Source organism: Chrysemys picta, chromosome 5 (assembly GCF_011386835.1).
Source record: "Chrysemys picta bellii isolate R12L10 chromosome 5, ASM1138683v2, whole genome shotgun sequence".
In the NCBI taxonomy this organism is placed as follows: Eukaryota; Metazoa; Chordata; order Testudines; family Emydidae; genus Chrysemys; species Chrysemys picta.
The window spans coordinates 80,773,559-80,795,826 of record NC_088795.1 but is presented as its reverse complement, the minus strand read 5'-3'; the positions used below and the strand labels follow the sequence as shown (position 1 = coordinate 80,795,826).

General features: G+C 42.4%; 1 protein-coding gene across 5 annotated transcripts in view; it reads right to left on the bottom strand.

The window, feature by feature from the left end:
* WWC2 (WW and C2 domain containing 2) overlaps positions 1-22,268 on the bottom strand; it is a 156,296-nt gene that overhangs the window by 68,867 nt on the left and 65,161 nt on the right. For 4 of the 5 annotated variants that reach the window (XM_005281937.5, XM_042842067.2, XM_005281936.5 and 1 more), the window contains 3 exons: positions 10,362-10,565; positions 8,370-8,446; positions 2,395-2,474 (listed from right to left, as the gene is read on the bottom strand). In XM_005281937.5, the coding sequence (XP_005281994.2) occupies positions 2,395-2,474; positions 8,370-8,446; positions 10,362-10,565 (361 nt within the window). Of the gene's footprint in view, positions 1-2,394; positions 2,475-8,369; positions 8,447-10,361; positions 10,566-22,268 lie in introns of those variants that run through there. The other variant, XM_065596738.1, reaches the window with a different exon arrangement.

The window sequence follows — 22,268 nt, the reverse complement described above, 5'->3', positions numbered from 1 at the left end:
AGCAGGCCAGATCTGGCCCGCGGGCCATCGTTTGCCCACCCCTGTGCCAGGCTGAGTCTGCGGATTGGATCTCAATACAGTTTTTTGTAAATTTACAGAAGTCAGTGGAATTGAGGCTGGGAAAACACCACAAAGGAGGAATCATAGACTGGAGGTCTAATGTCTCTGAAGTGTATTACATTATTGAACCAAAGACACCATGTGTACCTAACAGCTACACTAATAGTCAGTTTTTCTTATTTGAAATTGTGTACATGCTCAGTATTGTGAACGCTGAAACCACTGATTATGTGGTGCAACTGGATGTTTTATCTTGTTGTCAATATAATACCCAGGATGAGCCCACATGAAAGCAGAAGTCCCAATCCTTGTATTTATTTTATAAAGGAATAAACATATATATTTTAGGGTTTAGACCCCGTGTAACATTCTTCACTTTAAAGGAAAATAACAAATCACTAGTTAGTGAGGTTAGTCTAGCTAGGGTGAGTTGTAACGGCTGTGTTGTAATGGTTTATCTTAGGAATGCTATTCAGTAAAAAGAAATTTGAAATTGCTAATTGTGTGCATCTGCCTAACTAAGTAAGTAAGTGTGTTATGGCTAAGACTGGTACTGGATTCCCAAGAAGTGAAACTGAATCCTCTTACAATTTCCACTTTTAGTATTTAGAAGGTTCCTATACAAAAAAAAAAATCCAGCTGTCATCTTTCACAAAGATATGAATTCATAGTCTGTGCAAAGACTCTAAATCAGAGGGAGGAGTTCTGTAGCACAGAATCGATAAGTAAATTGACTTACCTGCCCCTCTATGCAGGTTTCAGTTATAAAAAGGTTCCGCAGTAAAAAACTATCTACACTTTCAGAGGGGTAGCCGTGTTAGTCTGAATCTGTAAAAAGCAACAGAGGGTCCTGTGGCACCTTTGAGACTAACAGAAGTACTGGGAGCATAAGCTTTCGTGGGTAAGAACCTCACTTCTTCAGATGCATCTGAAGAAGTGAGGTTCTTACCCACGAAAGCTTATGCTCCCAGTACTTCTGTTAGTCTCAAAGGTGCCACAGGACCCTCTGTTGCTATCTACACTTTCACACTGGTCAGGATAGGGGTCACCATGAGTTGGTTGCCATTCCCAGGAAGTACCTTTCTGCTGCAGAACTAGCCTGGCTGATGTTCGGATACTGAAGGGTTCGTCTATACTACCAAATTAAGTCGACTTCAGTCGACGTACAGCCACTGCAGTAATTACAGCAGAAGTTCATGTCCACACTTGCTCCTTCTGCCAGTGGTGCGCATCCTCACCAGGAGCGCTTCCACTGACTGAAGTGAGGCATTGTGGGACAGACAGCTGGAGCCCAGAAGCCCTCTGGCTGACAGCCTCAGCTGTAGGCATGGGGCTCACAGCAGTTCCCCTTCGCCCCAGCCGTTGGCGGGTACTGGCTCACAGCTGGGACACCCCAACCCGACAGCCCAAGCTGTCAGCTGGGTGCCGGGTTCATATCTGTGAGCCTGAGTGGACTGCAATTTCACAGCAAGAAGCCTACCAGCAGTGAAATTGACATTTTTGTCTGTTTTCTGGCTACTATTATTTCACATTTAGACTCCCGCAGGGGCTTCCCAGCCCTGCAATCCCTCACTGGGAGGCGGCAGCAGGAGTTTGAGCCCACACTCCCCTGACAGCCTGGACTGCCAGTGCCCGATATAACAGCCGATATAAGTAACGCCATGTCTACAGGGACACTGTGTCGCCCTAACTACAGCTGCCCCTCTCGTGGATGTGGAGTTATGTCAGTGCAGCGGGCTGCTTACTTCAGTGGAAGCAACATTGTAGTGTAGACACTGACATACATCTAAGCTGCCTTACATCGACCTAACTCTGTAGTGTAGATAAAGCCTGAGAAGATGTATGATGCAGGGCTCGAGAGTGATCCATTTAAAAAGGCAAGATCTCCCTTAACTCTCAAAACTGCAACTCATTTTGAGCTGTTCTCTGCTGTGCACTGTTCAGACCTCCTTATGGTAGCAGACCTCTCTCTCCATGCCAGCTGAGGGGGCAGGCAGGATCTAATCTCCCTTCTTATGGGACTTACGACAAAGCCTCCTTCCTGCTCTTTTCCAACACACTTTTGTGTAATGGGCAAGTTACATGTGAGATGAAACTCGTTTTACTGCTTTTTTTACTCCCAAAGCAGGTTTGTGGTTTCTATCGATTCTCTGGAGCCTAATAAAAAAAGCTTTAGCCCTTTGGAAACAGTTCATTTTTGGTGGATTCTTTCCAGCCATTTTCTTATTCCTAGTCTTTTCACTGCAACTCTGTACAATAATAATTGTATTTGGTTTAGTCCTAACTAGTAGATTGAATTATTTAAGTCAAATTCAATTATTTTCTTATACTTACTGTTGCAGTGTTTCAAAGCCCTGTTCTTTATAGAGCAGTTCTTGCTTCATATGAAAGAGTTCCCTCTTCAACTTCTTAACCTTTTGTGTGAAATCAAAGCAAGAATTAGAAAATTCCTCTTGTTAAATAGTGTAACCCATGGTTTCCAACAATTAATGCAGTCTCTACATTAGATAAGCAAAAAAGGTAAATTGCTATGTGTGATGCTTTTTAGCACTTATCAAAAACAAAGGCATTCTGTTATCCTCTTGATGTCTGTGTGCAATTTACCTCTGTGTTAAACGGACATCAGATTAAAAACACATTTTCTTATTAGCATTGACACTGACATAAACCTGAGAGAATTTTAAAATGTAATTTACTTTTTGCTAGTTAAGCATGCATGATAACTATCTTAGAAGACAGTCAGATTTTTAGTTTTCTATTATAATATTTTCACTTGATCATTCCAAGAAGCTCTCAGTTGGCTATAGTTCAAAAGAGTCAGAAGAGAAAGTGTTCCTATTCTCCTCATGAATTGTTCCTTTTTATAAAACTAGGATGTTGGCTTGTCTGTTTAGCCTGTTTGTTTACTTTTTGCATTTCAGTCAGCCTGGAAACAAGAATAGAATAGTCAATTTCACTTTTGTTTCTACACAAATCAGTTTCTAGATTCTCAAACAATCACAAGGCTGGTCTGTTTTGGCTACAAACGCATACACACCAACTATCTTTATTTAGGAGGAACATTTGAGGCAAACATTTTTCCTGCTCTGACCAAAAAAATAATAAATCTCAGTCCCACGGGGATTAAAACAGTATTCCTATTTTTTCACCCTAATGATGCTATTTCAAATGTTGACAGATTGGGCTGCGCCATCCAAAAATGGCTGTCAGTAAAAACAAAAAGCTCTGTTGGAATTGTTTTTAAATGTCATGTAAAAACTTTCCAAATAAACTAAACCAAACTGTGGAGGCCAGATATGGGACGGTGTCCCTTTAATGTAAGTAATAATTACTTAATACATCCCAGATGTCATTGTGGCAGAAACACCCACATGAAATTGTGGAGTCTTGTGATAACTTGCACTTATGATGCCTCTGACAGCCATACTTGCACTCTGCACACTAGCCAATCTGCCCTGGGACTAGTTTTAACTTTTAAACAATTATTATTTGAAAATGAAAACCCTACCAAATATTTCCTACCTTCCCCTGTCACGCTGGACTTTAAGCTTCAAAATTACATTGGCCAGAAGTCCAGGATATACAATATTAAGTCTTGCACCAGTGACCAGTTTAAGGTCCAATATACAAATCACAAGGGCTAGAAATTAGTACTGTCTCATTTGGAAAATGGAGACTCTCCCCTTTCGGGTGAAACACACAGCACTTGCTCCCAGTCCTGGAAGGTCATGAGATAGAGGATATTTAAAATTACAACATTATTTTGTATTTATGTAGTTATTTATGTAACTTTAAAGCTTTCAAAAACTGTATTCAATAACATTTCTCTTCTTCTATGGACCGCATAGTTGACTCATAAGTGATATACAAAAAAATAACCCATTACATTTTTTGCTGCTCAAACATCATTAATTTTCTTTTCTGTGAAGTGTAGCAAATAGGGTCTGATTCAAAACTCACGAAAGTCAATTCTTTCCATTTATTTCAATGGGCTTGTATCAGGGCAAATAGAATACAGGATGGTTTCATATTAAGGTTTTATGGCACTCATTAAGTTAGAATGACCTCTATAAGACAATCATGGCTTTAGCACTCTTAAGTAGCACACACATCCTAAACTAATGCAGATATAGTCTTTCTATTCCACCATTGTCTATTCTTTATATATAGCACCACAAGCAGAGTTGCTGCTTTACAAGGAAAATGAAAAAGACAAGGCCCTTACTCCAAGGAGTTTACAATGTGAGGTTAGACCGATGATAAGTCACAAAGAAAGGTACTGGGAAAGTAGTGGTAGACAAAAGTAGTGGGATGCCACCTTCAATGGGTTCACTTCCTTGCCAGGAGAAAATGGTAAAAATCTGGTCATGTTAAAAATTTCTAGTTACTTTTAATATAATTTTGATGATTAACTATGGGTTTTGTTACAATAGAGAACTGGAGGGATTATATAAGCAGAAAAGAAATTATATCCCAAAATTTGTATTTTTGAGAACATGTTCACAGAACTGGATGGACATTCCCTACACATTCCCCAAAATAAAATATAAATTTTACTCTCTCTCTCAAATCTAAAGGCCTGATATTTAAAGGTGCTGAGTATATGCAGCTCTTACAGTCTTCAAAAGGGCTTCTGGGTTCTCAGCTCTTCTGAAGATTTAGGACCTAAACATTTGGGTGCCTAAATATATCTTGAGTATCAGAGGGTAGCCATGTTAGTCTGGATCTGTAAAAGCAGCAAAGAGTCCTGTGGCACCTTATAGACTAACAGACGTACAGGAGCATGAGCTTTCGTGGGTGAATACCCACTTCTTTGGATGTATCTTGAGGAGCTTAATTTTAGGCATCCAAGTTTGAAATTTTTTGGCTCATGCCTTTTTCCTTAGTAGAAATAAATGGTTTCAAGCATTTTTTTTCCAGTAAAATTTCTTATCTAAATATAGGGAGTTGGGCTGAACTCATCTTTTTGGAAATACAATTTGTAACTGCTTCCTTTGACAGAAATCAAATTATTTGATCATGTTAGACATTTAACGTGATAAAGGGAGTGGCTATAGCAAGCCTAGTTGTAGATATCCTGACAGAAATGTCCAATTCACTGACTGTATCAAAGGGACATTAAACTCTCCTCTGCTACCCACCATCTGACTAGCAAGACATTTTCCTAACTATAAACAAACTGAGAACTAACTAAAATTCCAATCCCCAGGAATGATTTCACTCAAAACTTCCAGTCAAGGGATGGAAAAACCTTAAAAACTAACAACTACACTACCACATTCATGTTTTATATAATGTAGAGATTAAAACCATCCCCATTTTCCCTAGAACCACAGAACTGCTGGGAGGACTGGATCCCCCACAACTCATAAGTGTTTCCTAAAGATCACCTTCTAAACATCCTCTACTGTAATTCATCTTCATTTCATTATACCGAGTGTTACACCAGGGACTTAGGGTCTGTCTACACTAGCACTTTTGTGCTGCTGTAAGATCTGCAGTGTAGACATAACCTTAGGTGTGCTATCCCAGAAGAATGTGACCTACATGATGAAGCATGACCTCTGTTTGTTTACTGCACTCTATTTACATTAAAGCATTCTATTCTTGTGCTCCTTGTCCTCTCCTTCAAGGCTTTGTATAACCCCCTCTGCCCCCCCACACCTCTGCACTTGCTTCATCTTACACCCTTTACCACTGCCCATACTCCTCTCTAAGCTTCCTGCCTGACAGTCCTTTTGTCCCTTCTCCCATCTACAAGCCTTCTTCCATGCCCATGATTTGAACTCCCTCCTTGTTCAACAGCAACCTTCCTCTTCACATTCAAATTGCTCCTTCAGCTAGGCTTTTCAGTGCTAACCCCTTCTCCCTCCCAGCATTCAAATATTAATAGGAAGAAACATTCTCTTTGTTAAGCTAAATAGACTGAGCTCCTAGAGTCCATCACTAACAAGGCATGTTTTCTAATCTTATAAACATTCATATGATGCTTCTCTAAACCCTGTCCAATTTATCAACATCTTTCTTGAATTATGGGCACCAGATCTGGACACAGCAGTGGTCGCATCAGTGTCAAATACAGAGGTAAAGTAACCTCTATTCCTACTTGAGGTTCCCCGTTTATGCATCCATGGATGGCATTAGCTCTCTTGACTATAGCATCGCACTGGGAGCGCGTGTTAAGCTGATTATCCACCATGACCTCCAAATCTTTTTCAGAGTCACTGCTTCCCAGCATACAGTCCCTCATCCTTTAAGTATGGCTCACATTTTTGTTCCTAGATGTATACATTTACATTTAGCCATATTAAAATACACATTGTTTGCTTGCCTCCAGTTTACCAAGCAATCTGTCCTCTATTATTTACCAGTACCCCAATTGTTGTCATCTGCAAACTTTATCAGTGATGACTTAATGTTTTCTTACAAGTAATTAAAATATAAAACGTTATCTAGTGTAAGGCCAAGAACCAATCCCCATGGGACCCCACTGGAAACACACCTATTTGATGATGATTCCCTGCTTACAATTACATTTTGAGACCTATCAGCCAGCTTTTATTCCATTTAATGTGTGCCATGTTAATTTTATATCAAGTGGTTTTTTTTTTACTCAAAATGTCATGCAGTATTAAGTCAAAACACCTCACAGAAGTCCAAGTATATTACATCAACACTATTACCTTTATCAACCAAACCTGTGTTCACATCAAAAAAAGATCTCCAGTTAGTTTGATATATCTATTTTCCATAAACCCATGGTGACTGACAATTATGTTACCCTCCTCTAATTCTCTATTAATCCAGTCCCGTATCAGCTGCTCCATTATCTTGCTTGGAATCATCAGACTGACAGGCCTATAATTACCCAGGTCATCCTGTTTCACCTTTTTAAATATTGGTACAACATTACCTTTCTGCCAGTCTTCTGGAAATAAATATGGTTAAATTCCTTAGCCATTCCTAAAGGGAGCCATCCTCATGTAGAGGCTATCATTTGCCCTCCCCATCACATTTGTTCTTCTCCCATCCCTGGCCTTGTCATCCTGTCAGCCTCTCCTACAGGCTTAAATCCCTCTTCTCAGAGGGCTCCCTCCTCTTCAAGGGTTCCTGAAACTTGCCTCTGAAATATGTTCTGTAATCTGCTGGCCAGCCCACTCCCTAAAAATTAAGTAACTGGCAATGATGAACCTGGGTAGGAGAGTGGGAAGGGTGTGCATGACCTGGGAAGCAAATGTACTGCAGTATGGTGTGTGTGTTAAATGTTAATTTGGAAAAACAAGTTAAACGTGTGACATCATACTACTTCTCAAATACTGGCTGTTGATAACCCTAATTGTGATTTGGACTACATATAAAGAGGAGACGTGACTTTGGGGCTGCTGTAAATGCTAGGAATTGTCCAGCAGGGGACGTTGAAAGCTCTATAACCAGCACCTCTTGTGTAAATTCTATGCATACAGAACCTATATATCCCTAGGACCGATTCAAGCACCAAGCATATGAAGGTGCTGTATTTCCAACCTGAGCAGGTTTTGACTAGACAAAAAATTCAATACCAAATGGAGAACCCAAACTGCACAAAATGCAGTGTTTGACACAGTTCACATAACAGAACTCCCTCTTCCGACTTAGATTTTAAGTTTATTCTACATCATTTCCCCCCTTATTTAAGGTTAATTCATGAGAGAGCAAGCTATAAATCAACCTATTTATTTTTCATATTATTAAAAAGATAACCAAATCCAATGCCTATAATATGCAGAAATCTTTTAGTAGTTGTGTACAGAAGCACACTTCTGTTCAATACTTTGTATCTGCAGATTAAAACAAGTCCCAAATTATCCTGGTCATTACAAATTTAAAACCAATTCTGCTGTGAGAGCCCAAAAGTTGATTTTAGAAATAAAAGGATCTCATTTTAAATTAAGCACAGGGTGTTGATCCACATACTAGGCATTTTTAAAGGATTTCTCCCTCTCTTCTCCCAGCTTTCGCCTTTAAAAAGGAATCAATCAATTACTGAATTATTTTCTAGGTGAAATTAGTTATGAGGCATATTTAAACCAATGAATATATTTCTCAAAGTTAAGGGTGTTCCCTTTAAAAATTAATTGGATTGGTTTTTAGGATGATTTGGCTAACAGTTTAATTAAAATGCTTGAGTAGCGTTTAGCCGGAATGCTAAGTGGTTTCAATGTCTGGATGCAAAAGGCCTAAATCTGAATCTCTGCTAGCCCAAGCTCAGCACACTGCAGTCACAAACCTTATGTACAGAATTCCAGTGGAACTAAATTAAGCATTCTCACCCTTAATCTTGTAGTGGAGATTTCCGCCTTCAGAATGTCAGGGTCATATTTTGTGCTGGATGAGGAGCCTGAGAATACTTATTTTAAGAAAAGAAAAGAAAAGAAAAGAAAAATATTTTACTACTTTCAACCATAAATCTTGAAGAGTTCACTTAGCACTAAAACTATGAGGTTAACATAACAGTGCAAATAAAATGGATATTACTTTTTTAACGTATACCTCTATACAGTACAGTCAGCATCTGTGTGAAAATAATTAATGAATACTAAACACATTTTCTTCTACTTTTGCTACCATCATTTGGATGAGTTCAAAAATTTAAGGGAGGAGAAGCTCTTTGTCTAGGATGGAACCCAAGGCAAGTCCCCATTTCCCCCTGCTTTCAACACCTGGCCACCATTCTTCTAGCTGGGCAGCACACTTTGTGAGGGAAGGAATCTTCAGAGCTCAAGGAGCTCTCACAACAAATAGGTTTTCTGGAAGGTGGGTTTATTCAGCTGGCTGAGACTAGAGTTGCCAACTTTCTATTTGCAGAAAACTGAATACCCTTGCTCTGCCCCTGCTCCACCCTTCCCCGAGGCCCCACCTGCCACTCACTCCATCCCCCCCCCCATCACTTGTTCTCCCCCACCCTTGCTTGCCCTCTCTCTGCTCAGTCCTTCCCTGAGGCTCCCCCCCTCCATCTCCCCTCCCTTGTTCACTCTCCCCCACCCTCATTCACTTGCTCATTTTCACTCAGCTGGGGCAGGGGGTTGGGATGCTGGAGGGGTGGGGGGAGGGCTCCAGCTGGGGATGCGGGCTCTGGGGTGGGGCCAGAGATGAGGGGTTCAGAGTGTGGAAGGGGGCTCCGGGATGGGGCCGGGGGTTTTGGCCCCCCTTGTGGGGGCTAGAAATGAGGGGTTAAGGGTGCAGGAAGGGGCTCTGGGCTGGGGGTGTGGGATGAGGGGTTCAGAGTGCAGGAGGGGGCTCCAGGCTGGGGCTAAGGGGTTCAGAGTGCAGCAGGGGGCTCAGGGCTGGGGCAGGGGGTTGGGGTTCTGGATAGCGCTTTCCTCAGGTGGCTCCCGGGAAGCTGCAGGTATCTCCCTCTTGCTCCTAGGCAGGGGCACGGCCAGGCAGCTCCGCATGCTGTCCCTGCCTGCAAGCGTCACCCCTGCAGTTCCCATCAGCCATGGTTCCCAGCCAATGGGAGCTGCGGAGCCAGCGCTCAGGGCAGGGGCAGCACGCAGAGCCTCCCTGGCTGCCCCTACACTTAGGAGCCAGAGGGAGATGCTAGCAACTTCCCGGGAGCCGCGCGGAGTCTGCTGCGGGCGGCCAACCGGACTGCTAACATTCCGGTCGAAAACAGGATGCCTGGCAACCCTAGAGCCTGAGACTCACTACTCTTCTCTTCAGGAGTTGAGCTTGCTGCTTTTTAAACACTCCCCATCCTAGAGTAAGATATTTGGCCAACAACCCAAACACAGACCTCTCAAAAACACTATACTTGGCCACCAGGTTCCCTCCTTTGTTTTGGGGATTTAAATCAAAAATGATCCCACTTATTTTTACTGAACCCCATGCCTTATATCTGCACACATTTTGCAAAAATTAAAATAAACTGTTACCAACAGCAAGCAGTGAAATCTACTGCTCCATCTATCATTGCCACCTATTTACATACTGAGTACCTGGTGGCTGCAAGCCAAAAAGGAACAAGTGATCCTGGATCCTTAGAACACCAACCACCTAATCTCGGTTCCAGCAAACCACATGAAGGAACAGCTTTCAGAGCCAAGTGCCTGGCCCAAATTTCTGTAGGAGTTCAACTGTGTTGGACAGACCAGAGCTCCCTGCAGCAGAACACAGTTGCCTTAAGGGGCAAAAAGTGGAAAGGCTGTCGGAAAAACAGCCAGGGGCTCAAAACATTGAGGACTAGTCTTGAATTGCAGAACAAGAGCCATTACAGAGCACGCTCAAAGGAGTTACAACATACACATTTCTAATGTACTTACAGCTGGTACGAGAGCTTGATTTTTCTTTGTAGGCATCATTCAGACGTACATACTCATCCAGGGCGAGTGCTAGTCTCTGTTCTTTCACCTGGTACAGCTCCTTCTGGGTACTGAGAGCATCCTGCGCTACCATGAGATAGTCTTTTAGCATTCGCTCTTGTTCTTGCCTCCATTGTTTTCGGGGATCTTCTATCTGTGTGGTTTCTTAAAAATATATATAGTTTTAAAAGCTTCAATTTAGTTAAATAAATTAAATTTGCCAAGTGAATAGACTTCAGTGTGCTAGTCATTTTTGGTGTGTCTACAATTTCGGTTTTATTTGTCATTCACAGTTCTAGTTTAAGTCTAGACTGTAGGGCTAGTCCCTCCACAAGAAGATAAGTCAGGAGGAAGAAGCTGGGAAGCCAGTATAAATAGCCTGGATACTCCACAGTTTCTTCAGCTGGTTTAGCTGTCTCAACGAAATTAAAAGGGATCCAAAGTTGTAGTTTTGGTACTACATGCATTTTCTTTTAAGGGTCCATTTTATTACCTTGTTAATTTAAAATGACAACTAAGCTTTGACTAGTAGGCATGTGGAGTAGTTTATTTTTATAAAAGCATTTCTTCATTATTTTCATGTGAAGACCAACTTTAAAATGAGCAATTAATGCACAATAGCTAATACAGTAGTATACATTCTAAAAGTTTTTAAACAGTTGGTATTGTCTTCTGAACTGATAAAATACCTTGAAATTTCAGGAAAAGCCTTCCACCTGAATTACAGCTAAGGTTTTGTTATAAATAACTGGGTCAATATAAAGCCCTTAAATGAGCACAGACCTCTTGAAATCTAGTTTATTTAAAAAAAAAAGTTAATTAAAAGCACTTTCAGGTACCATCATTACACCTGTTCTGGAGTCCCTCTACTATTTTGGTGGTTTTACAATCACATTTTCCTAATGTTTTAAAATGGTTTTCTCCCCACCTCTGCTGAGTGAAAGGTTAAATTATTTTTCTTAATGTGTATTTGTGTTTCTCTGCCATTAGCAATCTAATGGAGGACTGTGAATCCACACAAACAACATAAGAAAAAGTGAACCTGACTACACAAAATGCTGTTAAATGCACAAGGTAAACACTCTTTAAAGTCATACTCACATGGGCTTCGATATGCAAGATTGTAGAAAGGTTATTATATTGCAAGAAAGAAGTGTGATTCACTTGATACAAGATTGCCTTAATGCAGATATGCAAGGGGGCAGAATTATAGCAGCATTGTCAACCTTAACTTTAGCATTTCCTGGCTGCTTAATGTAGTGTTAGCTTGCACCAAGTTATAATAATGAAGGAGAGGAAAGCTGATGTTATCTTAAGTCATCGCCATGGCAAATCTATCCAATCTGAAACCTAAACACTGCAATTCCATTATACATATAAGAAGATCATTAAAACTCTTGGCTCATTTCAAGATTACAATTTAACTGATAAATCTTTAGCTGATAAAGGTACAATAACTCCATATCAAGTGACAAAAGGGAATATTCAATAATAAATATTGATCACTTAAAAATATTAATCCCACAGAATACAAGCTGCTCTATTATAATTAAGTGTCCTGTTTCACTCCACTTCCTGATATTAACATGCCCCTCGCTAAAGACATTTTCCTACATTGCCACCTTCAGGTCCTCTCAAGCTGCAAACCCAAATGCTGGTTGACCTAAAGGTCCAAAAATTCCAGACTCCCACCCTTTGCAGCCCTTGAAGAACTCCATGGTCGCTGCTCCCTACCGACACCCTCCAACATACCATGTGACATCACAGGGCACGTAATTACCCCATCACTCTATGCTAGGGAACCACAGCTTCACATATACTAACTTGCGAGAACCACGGCTGGTGTATTGTAGCCATAGCTACATGCGTGCACTGAAATGGACAGAAATGTTTATTGCCTTTCCAGTGTTAAAGTTCCACACTGTTAATTTATATTTCATTGCCTGTGGTTTTTTGCATATTGTTTTTCTGCCCTGTTTTTCCCCACTCAATAAAGTTCAATTTTTGGAGAATAAAATAATCTTTATTAGTTCCCAATACATACCGTAGAACGCACAGTGGTACTCAAAGCAAACAGTACTTGTAAATGTACATATGGCACACACCACATAGTTAATGGCTTCAGGACAACACCTGCATTTATAAGTGTACAGCAAGCACTACTCAATTCCGAGCAACACCCAAAGCTCCCAGCCTACAGAACACTACGATGACTGACGGTTAAAGTGTTCTTTCAAAGCCTCCCACAACCACTTATCTCCGACTTTAAATGCCGTCCACCTCTGCCCTCCAACCTGGCAGCAGCTTTTCCCCCTTTGCCGCACAGATACTATGCAAAACACAACAAGCAGCATAATCACTGAGATATCACTGAGATCCAAACTAGTGAGTGAACGCCACCACCCCAGTGTCCATTCAATCTATCAAAAGCACATTCATTTTGCACCTGTTGAGCCAGTAGCTGGATCTTTCCTTGGTGCTATGAAGGTGGCCAGTGTACAGCTTCACAAGCCAGGGGAGTAAGGGGTAGGCAGGGTCCCCCAGAATCACAATTGGCATTTCCAGTCAGGAAAGAAGGTCTGAACCCGCAGTTTTCTGAACAGTCCTTCCTTCTTAAAGATGTGAGCTTCATGCACCTTCCCTCAACAGCCCACATCGATACTAGTGAAGCATCCCCAGTGATCCACCAGCACTTGCATAATCAAAGAATAATAGCCCTTTCTGTTGATGTACTCTATGGCGAGGTGGGCTGGTGCCAAAACAGTGATGTGATGCAAATCCATCCACCGTGTCTGGCATATTGTCGAGAGTCTCAGTCCTGCATAGGCAGAGATAATTAATAGCCCTACACACTTGCATGGCAATGGCTCCCACTGTGGATTTTCCAACTCCAAAATGACTTCCCACAGACCAGTAACAATATGGCTTTGCAAGATTCCAGAGTGCAATCACGACTCGCTTCTCTGCTATCATTCTGGTATCATGCATTGGAGGGCTGGGGTGAGCTTGGCACATCGATCCAGGAAGGTGACCTTTCACATCTGAAAGTTCTGCAGACACTGCCCATCATCTCAAAAACTACATTATGATGCAATCCCACCAGTCATTTCTACCCCACAACACACTGTGAAAATTTCCCCAAAGGCATCACACTGGACAATGGCGCATGGCACACGGGGATACCTAACTATGGTGTACCATACTTTGCATCAGCAGAAGCACTCCTGATGAGCAGGGCCGGCTCCAGGCACCAGCTGAGCAAGCTGGTACTTGGGGCGGCAGATTGCTCGAGGCAGCATTCTGCCCAATCCTAGGGCGGCATGGCCGCTTTTCTTTGTTGTTGTTCCGCTCCGGCCGCTCTGTAGGGGGCGGCGGCGCGGAGAACCAGAGTGCCCTGCAGGGCAGTCCTCTTCCTTCCCTACCCGCAGACCGGAGCGGAGCCCTCGCGGCAGGCAGCAGCGCAGCGGGAGGGGCCGAGTGGCAGTGCCCCTGCTGTAGTCCTGGCCGCCTCCTTCTCTCGCTCTCCCACCCGTTCCCTCCCTCTCCCCCTCCCCCCCAGAGCTGGCCCTGCTGATGAGTAGGTGCAGTGCTGACGCAAGCAGCCAAATGTGCACAGATGCCTGAGTGATACACGGATGTCAGCAGCTGTATACCAGAGTAATTTGTATTGACTGAAATTTTTAGTGTAAACAGGACCTTAAGCTTCTTCCGTTCCAAGGCAAGATCCCTGGTGATAATAATTATCAATAATACTTGATAGTCTTTCAAATTTTATCTTTTTTGGTGCTAACATTAGGCATATCTGGGAGGCAGAAAGAAAGTGAGACAGTTCATTAAATAAATTCACAAAAATAACAAGATGCCCAATTAATGAGAGGTTTGAGAATATAATGTTGGTGATTCTTCTCCAAATACAGATACATGACAGTGTAGTGCACTTCTACTGGAAAAGTATACACCAAAGAAGCATAGGGAGAGAGAGAACCCATCACATAAAACTTAAGTGCAGTACATAAAAGATTAAAGCAGGGCAGCTTTATTCACAGTTGGCTTTGCAACAATCCCAACAGGGAATCTCTCTTTAAACTAACTTTAGCTACACAACCACAAAATCCAGTCACCTGCGCTTTTCCACAGAGACAGCCGACACACACAAAGAAGCCAATCAATACCTTTTTTCCCCTCAAATGGGCAACACATGTCCCCACCAGTGCATTTATTATTGCTATTGTGTTTTAAAACACCTCCACAGCTATTTACACAAAATAATGAGTGCTGCGTTTTCAGAGGTGTTCCTTCTTGTGAAGGAGGATGCAGCACAGGACTCAAATGGGTCAGCGATCAAATAAGATAAATGCAGTTGTGTTGGTTTTTGGAAGGATGCAATGATGTAATTGTATTTTAAGAGTGACACTAGTAGCAACGGAGAATAATTTTACAAGATTGGAAGGTCTTGTCTTCAAGCATATTATAGGTAATTGCTCTGTAGGTTTAAGTAACGATTGCTCAATGTGTGGCTCCAAGGCCAGTTGTAGCCCACAGAGTCCTAAAAAACGTAGCCTTCAGCCCCGTCCTTGTGACTGCAGGACAAGGACAAAGCTGATCAGCAGCAGATTTTTATTGCTGACAAACTTAATGAAGCAATTTCTTTTTGCCTCTCAAAACTGCATATACAAACCAACATTATGATTATGTGAGCTTATTTTAGAATATGTGCATTTATAAGCGCCCCTCTGCCTCCTAGAAAGTTGTTAATATGGTCCCTTCTGTGACTTATTTACACAGGGAAATTGGCCAGCACAGCTATTCTAGAGTGGAAACTCTATTTCACTATAAATGTGATTTTATTCAGAAATGGTTACTCCACTCAAAGCTATTCCAGAATAGCCTTCATGTGTAGATAAGGCTTTAAAATCTCCTCAAGAGATGCTTTTCAAAATAGAGGCTAGTTTTCACTATATGGCCTTTTAGAAATGAGTGAAAAACAACTCATTAGATAAAGAAATATATTTATGTGAAGTTACATTGTTAAATATACATTCACGTGAAAATTCAGAGCCACACTACTGATATAACAGCTTACCAGATTCTACATAGGAGTCCATAGACAGAATAAAGTTTATTCCCTTTCCTGATAATGTAATGCTACAGTTCTGGAAGCAGTGATCATTTGGGTGATTAACTCTGCTCTTTCATGCTTTCTAATGTTCACGGACATTCAAAATGAAGAGTTCATTTTTTTCCAAAGCAAATTTCACACTGAGACGACCCACAATACCCTTTCTAAGGGTTTTTGCTTGAATGAGAATTGGTTTTGTCATACCTGACTTCCGGTTGTTAAAGTTTTACATGGGAATATTATCAGGACAGTTAAAGGCATGCCGCTAATGGGCGGGATTGCTCAGTAGTAGTAGTGGCATATGGAGCCTTTCATCTCCAAGTCACCAGTTGAAATTCAGCCCAGCACAACAAAAAAATGCATTTCCATCCCATAGCTGTTCAATAGCTTATGTGAAATGAGTTTGGTGTTTCAGTCCAGCTTCCAGTGGATAACAGTCTACATCATAAGACACTCCACCACAAATAGCTGGAGTTGGCTGTGTTAGAGACAAGCACTTAATGGGTATGGATAGTGAACTATACTCTTACCATTACAGGCTATTCCTCCAGGTCAGGATGAAGACACGTCGGTAGAGAATGGTAGGGAATCCAGCATAGCGTGGGCAGGATCTGTTCTATTGAAGAGAACTTTAATCCCCACAATTTAAAAAAATAGCTTATCATTACCTTTTCATATCAACACTTTCTGCATCATCAGAGACCCATCCTTCAAGGTCCAGAACCAGCATGCAGTATGGGCAACAGGCAATAAGGAGCAGCCCTGAGAAAGAGAAGCCACCTACCCTCAAGGATGATAGGGGCTCACACTCACCACACATAAGAGAAGGGGACGTAGGATGCTAGTGTCAGGGAATCCCTTCTAGGGGGGACAGAGGCATCCATCTACCGACCTGACTGAAGTCCTGAGAGGTGTGCTGCCTGCTTGGAGCCCACATCAGTGACATTATGGAAAGATTGAGGAGGCTCATCCATCCCTCTGGCAGTTGACCAAAGATATAAAAAAGATGACTAAGAGCTAGAAGTTGGAGCCGTGTGTGCACGCACATGTAAGTAACAGGGTCATTGGAGCAACAAGAGGGCAATGAGTGGAGGAATTTACTTAACATCTTAGCAGTGCATACATAAATGCAAGGAGTATGCAGAATAAACAGTAAAAACTGGAAGTCCTAATACACAAACCAAATTAAGACTTAATTGGCATCACAGAGACTTGGTGGAACAATTCACATGCCTGGATTACTGGTGTAGCAGGGTTATTCAGGAAGGGGATAGATAGGGAAAAAAGGAAGCAAGTATTGCATTAAACATCAATATATACTATTGTTCTGAGGTCTAAAAAGAGGTGAGAGGCAAACTAGCTGAAAGTCACTGGGTAAAGATAAAAGGTGTTGATGATTTGGGGGGGGGGGCATGGCAGAAGAGATAGGGACAGCATGATGGGAGGGGTCTGCTACAAACCACCAAATCAGGAGGTAGTGGTCAAGGATCAGGCATTTCTAGAACAAAATATCTAGAAATATCTAAAAATACAAGACCTGGTAGTAATGGGAGACTTGAACTAGCCGGACACCTTTTGGAAAAACAATATGGAACCCCCCCAAAAATCTCCAATACATTCTTAAAATGTATTGGAGACAATTTCTTGTTTCAAAAGGTGGAGGAAGTAACCAAGGAAAAGTGATTTTAGACTTGATTCTGACTAACAGGAAGGAATTGCTAACAAATCTGAAGGTGGAAGGCAGTTGGGGTGAAAGTGATCATAAAAATGACAGATTTCATGATTCTAAGGAAAGGAAGGAGTGAGAGCAGCAGAATAAGGACAATGGACATCAAATAAGTTGACTTAAGGAAACTCAGAATTGGTAGGTACGGTCCTATAGGAAGAAAATCTTTATCATTATTATACTGACACATTCTCTTCATGTGTTAGTATAATAATGCCTGCATCTGTAATTTTCACTCCATGCATCTGAAGAAGTGGGTTTTTTACCCACGAAAGCTTATGCCCGAATATATCTGTTATTTATTTGACACCGGACTCCTTGTTGTTTTTGTGGTTCTTAGACATGCATGTCCCTGTAGGTGCTCCACTCCAGGTGTGCATGTGCCCCGCAAGTCCTTGATCAGAAATTTTTTATTAGCAGTGTCCATTTGGCCCACACATACGCTCTATACATCCTCGTGCTGTGCTCTGAAGGTATATAGGGCTGGGCTGGCGAACCACCCTCAGTTCCTTTTCTATCTGTATGTGCAACAAGAACAATCAGAAGCAAAGAGGAAGGAGGGCAGGTAGTGGAGCACCCATAGGGACACATCTCAAAGTACCAGTTACTGCACAAGGTGAGCAACCTTTTCTTCTTCAAGTAGTGTCCCTTTGGGTACTCCACTTCAGGCGACTCCCGAGAAATATCCTCCCAGAAAAGAGGCAGCTTCAGAATCAAGTCCATGGCTGAAGACAGTACAGCAGAACCCAGTATAGCACCAGAACTAATGGCATGGACCAAAGTATAATGTTTAGAAAAGGTATGTACTGAAGCCCATATAGCAGCTCCGCATATCTCAGACTCTGGAATTGCGGGGGGAAGGGAGGGAGGGAGGAGTCTACCATCAATGCTCCAATTTCTCCAACCCTGCAGACTGAGGTGATAGCTACTAGAAAGGCCATCTACATAGGTAAGTGAAGTAAGGAGCAGGTCACCATAGGTTCAAATGGAGGTCCCATAAAAAGACAGGCTGCCATCAAGAGTCGAATAGGACCCTTAACCGTGGTAAAGATTATTCAGACCCTTAATAAATCTCAAGGACATAGGAGGAGCAAACATAGAAAACCCCTCTAGTGGGGAATGAAATGCTGATATTGCAACAAGATGAACCTTAACAGAGCTAATTGATAAACCTGATTTAAAAATCCAGCAGATAATCCAAGATGGCTGAGAATGGAAAAGATTCAGGCATGAGGCGGTGATGGTGACAAAAGTGATTAAACTTTTTCTATTTCTGAAGGTAAATAATTTGAGTTTGCTTCCTTCTACTGTTTAGTAATACTTGTATTCCTGTAAAGCAGGTGAAGACTAATCCCATGAACCATCTATGAGCCATGCTTGGAAACAAAGGAGCCCTAGGTTGGGGTGAAGGACATTACCTACATCCTGGGAGAGGAGATGGGAGGCAGTCAGAAACTTGAGCACTGGTTGGACACACCAATGAAGCAGGTAAAGATACCAAGCTTGCCTTGGCCAGGTAAATACTAAGAGGATATCAGGCAGGACGAGGTCAGGGTTCTTATTCATCACTCTTATAGTTAGTGGTGTTGGAAGAAATTAGTAGAACAGGCCCTTTGTCCAAGGAAAGAGAAAGGCATTTCCCAAAGAGAGGCCTCCTCTTGAGCAGAATAGGCAGCACTTCCAGAGGTGGACCTATTTGCCACATCCAGCAACAGGGAGTCCACACCTCTGGAATATCCCACGAAGGATTTGAATGTTCAAATCCCATTTGTAGACCTCAGAGAAGGGCCTGATGAGCATATCAGCTGTGACATTCTGGGCTCCTGGAAGATAAACGGCCGAGATCCGACTCTGATGGGCTATACACCAGTTCCTGTGCACCAAAGATTAAAAAGTTGTGGGAGGGGGATTTTGCTATTACTGGATGACGAAGAAGCCTGAGGTACTGAATGCCTAATTTGCTTCAGTCTTCATTAAATAGACTACAAATGATTAGATGCCTAAGACAATTGATACTAATGACAAAGGGGAAGGGACACAAGGCATAATAGGGAAAGAAGTAGTTAAAGAATATTTAGAAACATTAGATGTATTCAAGTCTGTAGAGCCTCATGCAATTCATTCTAGGTTATTTAAGGAACTAGCTGAAGCAATCTCAGAAAAGTTAGCAATCATCTTCGAGAACTCATGGAGAACAGGTGAGGTTCCAGATGACTGAAGAAGGGCAAACATAGTACCTATCTTTAAAAAGGGAAACAAAGATGACCCAGGGAATTGTAGACAAGTCAGCCCAAATTTGATACCTGAAAAGATACAGGAACAAACAATCAATCAATCTGTAAGCACCTAAAGGATAATATGATGATAACTAATAGCCAAAATAGATTTGTCAAGAACAAATCATGCCAAATCAACTTAATTTCCTTTTGACAGGGTTACTGGCCTACCTAGTGGATGGTGGGTGAAAGTAGTAGATGTGATATATCTTGATTTTAGTAAGGCTTTTTACATTCTCATAAGCAAACTAGGGAAACGTAGTCTAGATTAAATTATTATGTGGTGGGTGCATAACTGGTTTCAAGACCATAAATTCAAGAGTAGTTATCAACAATTTCTGGTCAAACTGGGAGGATACATCTCCTGGAGTCATACAGGGATCTGTTCTGGATCTGGTACTATTCAATATTTCATTAATAACTGGGATAATGGAGTGGCGAGCATGCTTATAAAACTGCAACCCCTCCCATATTGCTGTCACCTGGATTCAAAACAAAATCCAAAATAATCTTGACAAACAATCTTGACCTGTCCCTAGAAAAATCAAGGGCAAGTCATGCCTGACCAACAGATTGCCTTCTATGAGGAGATAACTGGCTCTGTGGATATGGTGAAAGCAGTGGACATGATATACCTTGACTTTAGCAAAGCTTTTGATATGGTCTCCCACAGTATTCTTGCCAGCAAGTTAAAAAAGTATAGGTTGGATGAATGGACTATAAGGTGGATAGAAAGCTGGTTAGATTGTCGGGCTCAACGGGTAGTGATCAACGGCTCAATATCTAGTTGGCAGCTGGTATCAAGCAGAGTACCCCAGGGGGCGGTCCTGGGGACGGTTTTGTTCAATATCTTTATTAATGATCTGGATGATGGGATGAATTGCACCTTCAGCAAGTTCGCAGATGACACTAAGCTGGGGGGAGAGGTAGATACGCTGGAGCGTAGGGATAGCGTCCAGAGTGACCTAGACAAATTGGAGGGTTGGGCCAAAAGAAATCTGATGAGGTTCAACAAGGACAAGTGCAGAGTCCTGCATTTAGGACAGAAGAATCCCATGCACCGCTACAGGCTGGGGACCGACTGGCTAAGCAGCAGTTCTGCAGAAAAGGACCTAGGGATTACAGTGGATGAGAAGCTGGATATGAGTCAGCAGTGTGGCCTTGTTGCCAAGAAGACTAACGGCATATTGGGCTGCATTAGTTGGAGCATTGCCAGCAGATCAAGGGAAGTGATTATTCCCCTCTATTTGGCACTGGTGAGGCCACATCTGGAGTACTGCGTCCAGTTTTGGGGCCCCCCACTACAAAAAGGATGTGGACAAATTGGAGAGAGTCCAGCAGAGGGCAACGAAAATGATCAGGGGGCTGGGGCACATGACTTACGAGGAGAGGCTGAGGGAACTGGACTTGTTTAGTCTGCAGAAGAGAAGAGCGGGGGGGGGGGGCGGGGGGCGGATTTGATAGCAGCCTTCAACTACCTGAAGGGGTGTTCCAAAGAGGATGGAACTCGGCAGTTCTCAGTGCTGGCAGATGACAGAACAAGGAGCACTGGTCTCAAGTTGCAGTGGAGGAGGTCTAGGTTGGATATTAGGAAACCCTATTTCACTAGGAGGGTGGTGAAGCACTGGAATAGGTTACCTAGGGAGGTGGTGGAATCTCCTTCCTTAGAGGTTTTTAGGGCCCAGCTTGACAAAGCCCTGGCTAGGATGATTTAGTTGTGTTGGTCCTGCTTTGAGCAGGGGGTTGGACTAGATGACCTCCTGAGGTCTCTTCCAACCCTGATATTCTATGATTCTATGAAATAGAAGAATTAGTCTGAAATCAACAAGATGAAATCCAATGAAGATAAGTGCAAAGGAATTCAGTTAGGAATGAAATTTCAGATGCATAGCTTTAAATGTGGAATAGCTGGCTAGATGGTAGTACTGTTGAAAAGATTCAGGGATTATAATGATCACAAATGGAATAAGAGTCAATAATGTCAAATTGTTGTGAAAAAAAGGCTAATGTTCTGGGGAGTGCTAACTGGACTGACCCATGTCAGACATGGGGGGTGATTGTGCTGCTCTGCTCGGCACTAGTGAGGCCTCAGTTGGAGTATTGTTTCCAGTTTTGATCACCAGACTTTAAGAAAGATGTAGAGCAGTGGTCCCCAGACTTTTTCAGTCATGTCCCACCCTTACCCAGTCTGTGCTTCCCTGGAAGCGGAGCCACAGCCAGGAGTGACGGCCAGGAGCCAGAGCTGGAGCTGCAGCTGGGGCTGTGGAAGGGAGACAGGCGTCAAGGCCAGGGCCAGTGCTGCAGCTGGGGGCAGGGCCAAAATGGAGCTGCAGGCAGAGCCTGGGCCCCACCACGCCCCCTCAAATGTTCCTCCCCATCCCCTTACAGGGGCACGCCCCACAGTGTGGGCACCAGATGTAGACAAACTGGAGAGTTCAGAGGACAGCAACAAACATGACAAAAGGTTTAGAAAACCTAACCTATGAAGGTAGGTTAAAAACTGGGTATGATTAGTCTTAAGAAAAGACTGAGACAGTCTCTAAATATGTTAAGACCCATTATAAAGAGGACAGTTATCAACTGTTTTATAGGTCCACTGAAGGTAGGACAAGACACAATGGGTTTAATCTACAGCAAGGGAGATTTAGGTTAGATAGTAGGAAAAACTCTTACTTTAAGAGTAGTTAAGGATATGCCTACACTTAAAACACTACTGCGGAGCACTTGCACCACTGCAGCTGCACAGC